The sequence below is a fragment of the Lactuca sativa genome, chromosome 4, assembly GCF_002870075.4.
Source record: "Lactuca sativa cultivar Salinas chromosome 4, Lsat_Salinas_v11, whole genome shotgun sequence".
Classification (NCBI taxonomy): domain Eukaryota; kingdom Viridiplantae; phylum Streptophyta; class Magnoliopsida; order Asterales; family Asteraceae; genus Lactuca; species Lactuca sativa.
Genome location: NC_056626.2, coordinates 274,223,908 through 274,232,382, shown reverse-complemented (window position 1 = coordinate 274,232,382; position 8,475 = coordinate 274,223,908). Strand labels below are relative to the sequence as shown.

General features: G+C 36.3%; 1 protein-coding gene across 1 annotated transcript; it reads left to right on the top strand.

The window, feature by feature from the left end:
- The first annotated feature begins 4,415 nt into the window (after positions 1-4,415).
- On the top strand, positions 4,416-8,060 carry LOC128133626 (factor of DNA methylation 5-like). Its single transcript, XM_052771137.1, is given in 12 exon segments — positions 4,416-4,434; positions 5,418-5,482; positions 5,938-6,033; positions 6,179-6,317; positions 6,414-6,583; positions 6,585-6,653; positions 6,753-7,037; positions 7,149-7,355; positions 7,439-7,481; positions 7,527-7,622; positions 7,832-7,941; positions 8,019-8,060. Coding segments are annotated over 12 exon segments (1,341 nt in total).
- The last annotated feature ends 415 nt before the right edge of the window (positions 8,061-8,475 follow it).

Sequence of the window (8,475 nt, the reverse complement as noted above, 5' to 3'; positions counted from 1 at the left end):
ATCTAGACTAGTATCCAAGGCTTGGTAAGGGACTAGGGTGCATTTTGCCCCACTTATAGGGGTTTACGGCCCAAGAACATGTCTTGTCTGTAAAATCTTTTGATCTAGTGTTCTTTGTGATTTCTAAGCTCTAAACATGTTAAACCTAGTGTAAAACGAGTTAGAACAAGAGTACTAATGATCTAGGAGCTTGAATGGTCGGTTTTGTCCAAGAACACTAGTGTGTGTTCTTGGTGTTCTTGGTGAAACTTGAAGATCTACAAAATGGAATGATTTCACGGATGAAATCATGTAAGATCACTAGTTCATGTAAGATATCACCTAGTTAGGACAATAAACTTGCAAGTTTTGAAGATCGGGGATGAAGATCCCGATGATACTTGAGAGAAAACTGAAGTTCTTGGGTTTGAGAAGTGAGAAAATGGCTAGAAATGATCAATACTCACTTATATAGGTGAGAGTTCACGGCCCTATTGAGTTTACGGCCGTAAACTCCATCTCATGGAGTTTAGGGCATAAATTGTGTGTTGAGGCTTTAGCAGTTACTTTCTAACACTTATTCCTTAAGTGTACAAGGCTCGGAAAGCTCAAACAGACTCCTAATTGTGCTAAAAGATGGCAGAAATGAGTTTGACTATCAATGAAGTGTTTGAATGGACATGATTGAAAATTTCGGGTTGTCACATCATCCCCTGTTAGAGGAAATTTTGTCCCGAAATTAGAATTTAGGTAAAGGAGTAGGTCTGAATGATCGAGCAATGAGGTGGGGATACTTCCTATTCGATTAATTCTCGCGCTCCCAAGTGAATTCAGGTCCTCGGTTGGTATCCTAGCGAACCTTCACTAATGGGATGCGGCGTTGCTTCGTCCGCTTGACCTCTCAGTCCATGGTCACTACGATTCTTTCACGAAGGCGAGGCTCTCATGAATCTCGATCTCGTCGAGTGGGATTACAGGAGTCCTGACGGAAAGGTACTTTTTCAAGTTCGAGACGTGGAGGGTAAAATGTACCTTACTGAGTTCATGGGGTAGGTTAAGTCGTGGATGCTTCTTTGCTCTTTCTTACTACGAAAGTAGATAAGTAAGTCATTTACAAGGACAATGACGAACTAATCCGAGTAAGAATGGAATACCCTATTCATTAAGTTCATGAATACTACGAGCGCATTGGTCTTATATGAGGGGTATCACTACGGACTCGTGGTGTCCGCATCGAGTTTGGAAGATTGTACTCGGGACATCCTTCACTAACACTCGTAACTGGTGATATTCGGATCTTAGGTCTATTTCTGAACGGTAAATAGTTCCTTGCGGTTGGTCAACCGACTCATTGATGTGAGGCAGAGGGTAATGATTTCTAATGGAAATCTTGTCGAGGTCTCCAATAGTCAATGCACTTGCAAAGCAATCCGTCTATCTTCTTGAAGAATAAGACTGGAGTTCTCCAAGGCGAGGAGTTTGGTCATCCAATTCCATTGTTGAGTAGTTCGTGAAGTTTGATCGGACAGTCCTTGCATCTCTGTAGGTGTTAGACTGTAGAGCGATTTGGTTACAAGAGTCTCTAAGTTTGTTCGCATGACGATACGATTACTCGTAGTCTTGGGCAGTCTCCGTCCTGAAGTTCATACACTACTAGAAAACAACCCTTTAATGACGCGCAAACAATGACACTCGCTAGTAGAGGACGCGCATTTGTACGTGCCCTAAAGAATAATGTTAGTTTATCAAAATTTGAAGGATAGAGGGCACGCATTTTTGCGTGCCCTAAAATCAGTGTCAGAAAAAGAAAAAAAAGGAAATGCGGAGGGCGCCTTTCATAAAATGTGTGTCGTCTAAGTGTGTTGCTTTATAATTTTTTAATGAAACACGCGTTTTTTAAGGCGGGATTTCACCCGCCTGTTTGATCCCAAAAATCAACCCCCCCCCTCTTCCAATACCAAGAAAAGCCTAGGGCCTTCTTCTTAATAGCAACATCGCACCACCACCCACCCTCCGATCTCGCACCGCTATGTGTCTCCGACCATCTTCTCCAACCATTCTTTCCTGTTGCACTACACCGATAACAAAACCCCCCATTATGATATGCTAATGTTTGTATTTCTATCATTTGAGATCAAATCATTCATGTCACGGGTGCTCATGCTTCACGTTCGTATGATAAAACCCTAACCGTAAAAACCATCATTCTCTAGGCCGAGAGCAATGATTCCATCAAGAATGTCAAATACATGATCCAGGTTCCTCTTTCTCCTCTATTCTTACCTCTAATTTTGATTTTGAAACTTCTTATCTTCTCCTCTATAAAATCCTAACCGGAAAAATCATACGGGTTTCAATTGTGATTTCCTTCTCCATACTCGATCCCTACTTCTCTACTCTCTACGCATCTCAAGTAGGATCCGTTTTTTCTCCCTTTTTTTCCTTCTTTTTCTTTGTTTTCTCAGGTACGACATCATTCTCCCCTACTTTTCTTCTTGTGCATCCCATTCTGATACATTTCTACATTATACAATCATCGGCGATTCAAAACCATCAAACGCTTCAGCATCTATCGTTTTCGTGGAATTCATCCCAATCCATTAACCCCTTTCATTTTTCATTTAAAAAACCCTAATTGACTTGGCAAGTTCATGAACCAGATGTAGCACATCCCAAACTGGGGATTTAACCAAACCCGATAGAGCCATTGACGAAATCTTTAGATTCGGTCAACAAGGGCTCTCTGTAATCTCGCAGCTTTCTTCACAAGGGATCGCTACAGATGCTTTCTCTCATTTTCTCATCGGAAACGGTGGTGGTGGTGGGATTCTGGTTCTAGGTCAGATAATCGAGCCAACCATGGTGTATACTCCATTAATCCTGTCACAGTAAGTTCTCTTTCGCTTATCTCTTATCATAAAACATTAACAATGCTTCGATGATTTTAAGGCCCCAAGACTGTCTTCTTCAACAGAACTCGGTGGTACAGGTACTGTTGTTTCCATTTATACCCTTATCCCTGGAAATTCTATTTTTGTATATTTACTTCTCCTTTTGATTTCAGTATCTTTTGATTTTGGCTTGCAGTCATACTATTTCCATTTATACCCTTGTCCCTGGGGAGTATCCTTATATTCTTATACTCACTTCTCATCTTCTATATTTATAATTTTCTTAACTTTTCTATCTTTCTGCAGTTATATTTAGTCGATTGGATCCATGATAAAAACTCGTTATAGGTTGTCAAAAAGCAACATTTTTTGCTGAAACACATGTATAATTCTTTTCACACACACGTATATACATACATACATTTATGCTTTTTGATAATATTATTCTTTAGCAGATTAGATGTATAATTACAGTTGGTGAGGTGTTTCTTATGACAACCAATTTGAAATCAAGTTCCAAAGTATGTTGCCACTGTTTCTTGTAAATTATAGCTTTATGAAATCAAATGGCACATGACATATATGATATATGATTTGGCATTTGGCAGAGAATGTGGAGAAGACTACAATTTGTGAGCTTAAACTCAATGAAGCAAATGTTAAGCACTTTAAGGAAGCTATTGACGATAACTATTGGTTTGAGTTTTTCATGGGTACACCTTCTAGTCTTTTCTTCTTTCTTTTGTACTTGAATCACACTTTTCTTCCCCCACATTCTTATTTCTCCCACATTCTTATTTCTCCCACATTTTCTTTGCGATTTCAATTTCTTTGGTCTCTGCTGCATTGGAACACAAATTTAGATGATCTTCCAATATGGGGTATGCATCTACCAAACCCTTTTTGTATCTTCACTTTATTTTATAACTAGTATTTTAATGCCATTTTTATTTTGTTATCGTGGAACTATTGTTGGCCCTGTAGGATTTGTTGGTGAGCTACATTCTGATAAAAACAGTGATAACAAGCATATGATATTCATACATAAGAATATCACTCTACAATACAACAAAGACCATGTCTCCAATTTTTAATCATATATGAACTTTTATAGTATAAAAGGTTCTCATAGTCACACCGTTTTTATATTTTTACATCATGATTTCTTGTTATTGCAGATCATTCATGTCAACCTCACTCAAGAGAACCCAAAACCCTTGGAAGTTGGGAAAACTCTAGACATGACTTACTCAGTCAAATGGACAGAAACCAACATCACATTTGCATGCCGATTTGATGTTTACCTGGATTACCACTTTTTTGAGCATCAGGTGAACACTATAAGTTTATAACTCACGTTTTAAGTTCCACTCACGGGGGTATAACTGTCTTTTTGCGTCACTGCAGATTCATTGGTTTTCCATATTCAATTTATTCATGATGGTTATCTTCCTGATTGGATTGGTTTCCATGATTCTGATGCGGACTCTTAGAAATGACTATGCAAAGTATGCTCGGGAAGATGATGATCTGGAGAGTCTGGTAATGTGTAATATTGAATTTGGTAAGTTATTGCAATGAAGTTATATACGGGCTATTGAAGTGTTTCATTTTCAGGAAAGAGGTGTAAGTGAGGAATCTAGTTGGAAGCTTGTGCATGGAGATGTTTTCAGGACACCTCGCAATTTGGTTTTGTTGTCAGCAGTTGTTGGAACTGGTGCTCAATTGGCACTATTGATTCTTCTTGTTATCTTGTTTGCAATTGTTGCAACATTATATATTGGGTACATTATTTTTATGCATCACATGATATGACATAACAGGTTATGATGCGTTTCACTTTGAACTGGGATTGATGTCTTAATGGGACAAAAATTGAAATTGGTTGCCCCTTTTGAAACACTCTTGATCCCTTGTCTATGCAAAAGACATGAATACCCTCTTCATCATCACTGTTGAAAATGGCCCTAAAAAGCTTGTAATCAGATTTCCACACTTGAATACATTTATTTCAGAAAGTGTTAAATGCTAGAAATAGCAACAAACTTTCATTTATGTCTATTATGACATTGTACTATGAAATTCTATCCAATTATAGGTCATTTAAATACATAACCTTTTTCCCTTATACAAATGGATAGATAGATTTCTCAAATAAGAAAAATTAAAAGCACAATGCTATAACTGTTTAGATCTTTTACAGTATAATGCTTAATAAGAGCAAAATGTTACAAGAACTTTCACTCGTACTATTACAACATTGTGTTGTTTTAAAAATCTATCCGATTATAGCAATATCATTTTTATTCAAAGTAATTTTCACTACTATAATCGGATATATCTTTCAAAGCATAATAATGTCGTCCATAACAAGAGAAAAGAAATCGAACTTCAATGCTATAACTGGATAGATATTTCAAAGTACAAGGCCTTAATTAGAAAAGAAATATAAGTGCAATTCTGTAATTGAAACAAACAGAAGTAAAATGTTGCACTACACAGATAAATGAAAGTACATTTCTATTACTTGTTTTTTTTCCATTTCAGAAAACAAAGACCTGCTTGCCTTAATCCTGATAAAGTGTGGTGATAATGATGAAAATTGTCATGTTGTAAGTGTAAATTTTGTTTTTTTGTTATTAGGAGAGGAGCGACCAATTGTGACAACATTTATAGTTTGTTATGCTCTCAAACCAGCTTCTACTTTGGATACACGACCATGTTCTGTCTCGGTTTAGGAATCCTCTGTGGTGAGTAGTTAAAAGTTATAACTTATGACTTGGTGTATTTATCTATCAAGTGTTACTGAATCTTGGTTGATGATATTTGCATGAGCCGTTGGGTATTTGGGGTCGAATCTGTTTGTGAGTCGAAATATCAAGTGCGATTGAGTCTCTTGATGGAAGGAAAGATTCCCCGGTTTTGTAGTTTAATATGTGGATACCAAATCAAGGGTCTAAATGGGGATTGATTATATATGTAAGCTATGCTTTGAGGAGAATAAGTTTTCATGGGAAGGAAAGGAATGTAGAAAAATGCAATGTTATTGTTTTCTTATTATCAACAGAAAGGGGGTGGGGGTAGCATGGTTGAGTTGAAGATTGTTGAACAAGTTATATACATGTTCTATTGTATTCTTCTTATTCATAAGCTATTTCAAAAAGTAAACGCTCTTAACTTTGTTTTTTTTATTTCTTTTATGATCATCGTTTATAAGCCTCAAAATTAGACATTATCTTCCTTGTTTTAGGGATATTTATGTGATTTTATCTTTATTTTTATTTTCACTTGATGGCTTTGTGGTTCAGTATATGTCTAAATTATCTAATGACTTCTGTTATGAAACAGAAAGAAGAGAAGACCTTGAGAGTAAGATAAACATGATAGATTATCTAATGACTTCTGTTATGAAACAGAAAGAAATGATGGTTGACAACTTCAATAGAGGTATTACATTTCTTAATTTTCCTCAGTTTGACTGCAGTATCTACTTTTCTCTATGTCTGTCTGTGATAGCAAATTCCTAACTCTGTTGTTCATTAGATGTCAAAATGGTGCAAGAGAAAGAGAATGTGCAACTTAAAAGGATTAACACTAAGTATGAAAAAACCAAATTACAGCTGGAAGACCATGAAAAGAAATTGAGTGCACGTGAAGTGATAAACGAACGTGAGAATAAAAAGCTTGACACTGAGAAGAAAATGGTACTAATATACTCTGTTGGCAATTTTGGAGCAGAAGAAGGTAAATGATAGAATGTTGAAGTTGGTCGGAAATCACACGGTTTGTTAGCAGCTTTTTATTTTCCTTTTTTCGGATGAGCATATGTTTGGATAATGTTTCTTGTTTATTTTAGTAAATAAGTTATGAGTACTTGTACAGAAAGAAAAAGAGAAACCTCACCAGAAGATTATTGAGCTTCAAAAGAAGCTTGATGATAAGCAACGATTGGAGCTAGAGATCAAATAGATGGAAGGAGCCATGGAAGTAATGAAGCACATGACTCATGAAGATGTTGAAGCAAAGAAGAATTTTGAGTCGATAAAAGAAGATCTGAAAGAAAAAGAAGAGGAACTTGAGGATTTGGAAGAGCTTAATCAATCATTGGTAATTAAAGAAAGACTAATCAGTGATGAGTTACAGGATGCTCGCAAAGAGTTGATTTTTGTGAGCTTCTTTTCTTCCAGCTTTATAATCAATCATGTTTATTGATTTTTAACAAAATAATGTAATTTACCTTTTTGTTATCCCACGTGATGTTTGTTTTGTGTGAAATAGGATTTGAAGGAAATATGTGGTTCTGGTAGGGCCCATATTGGTGTGAAAAGAATGGGGGATCTTGATGCAAAACCTTTCATAGTTGATGCTATGAAACGTTGTTTAAGTCGAGAGGATACAGTCAAGTCTCTATCAATATGGGAGGATCATCTCAGGGATTCAAGCTGGCACCCATTTAAGATCATCACCATTAGAGATGATTACAACGTATGTATGAAGAACTTAATTAACATGTATATAAAACACCATTTAATTTATTTTTTGAACTTATTTTTTGAACGTGTTTGTAGATTCAAAGGCCACCTTCTTGCATTGACTCAATGTGTGCAAAAGGTACAAATTTATTAGACCAATTTACATTTTAGGAAATGTATACAGCCAATTCTGTTGTGTTCCACACGGGTTATGGCTACAATTCCCAAATGCCATATGGTTCATATTCTCCAGTGACCGCACCTCTCCCTTCTGTTAATGGTGATGCATAGCTATATCCACATCCAGCTCAGCAGTATACATTCTTTGGATCACCATATTATTAGATTGTCGCTTGAATAGCTGATTGCATCATCCTGAGAATTATTAGGACAAAAGAAAATCTCATTTAGATCATTTATACCTTCCATTTATCAAGTGATACATGATACATTCAAATCAATGTTATGCAAATTCCGATATTTCTATAGATCTATATGCCAATAATGGTGAAGACTCCATGTCAATGGTTACTGAAAGCTTTCAAAATAATGAACATGTTCACTTGTTGTCCCCAGTTGATGTATCTGCTTCTCTTTCGGTATGCATCATCTCATAACAAATTTAGAGGTGTTGTACTTTGCACATTAGATAGATATTTACTGTTGTACATTGCAGGTGAACAGGTCTGGAAGGCTTGAGAATAATACAGCACAATAATCGGTTGATATCGAGTTATCTAGCTTAGTTAGTTTCTTAACTTTTGTAATTATAAGTAACTAATTAATCATTCTTAGTTTATTAGGTCATATTACATAAAATTCAACTGACATGTCAGCATGTCACCAACTTTTAGGTCTTGTCACTTGATGACGATCAATTTTAGCAAATATTGTATCTATATGGTTATCTATGCACTTGTCAGCTAAGAGAGAAGTAAGTGGAATGTTGTCTCATTAGTGTTATCCTTTTTTAATTACACTTTCAGATTGTGAGGCACATTGGTCTTTTAATGTTTTTAGATATGGACGATATCGCCCTTGGGGGATACCTATATCAAAAAGACCTTTGGGATGGCAGATGACGCGCAATGAGATGGAAAAGGTGAATGACAGGCTGTCAGCTGACACCTGAA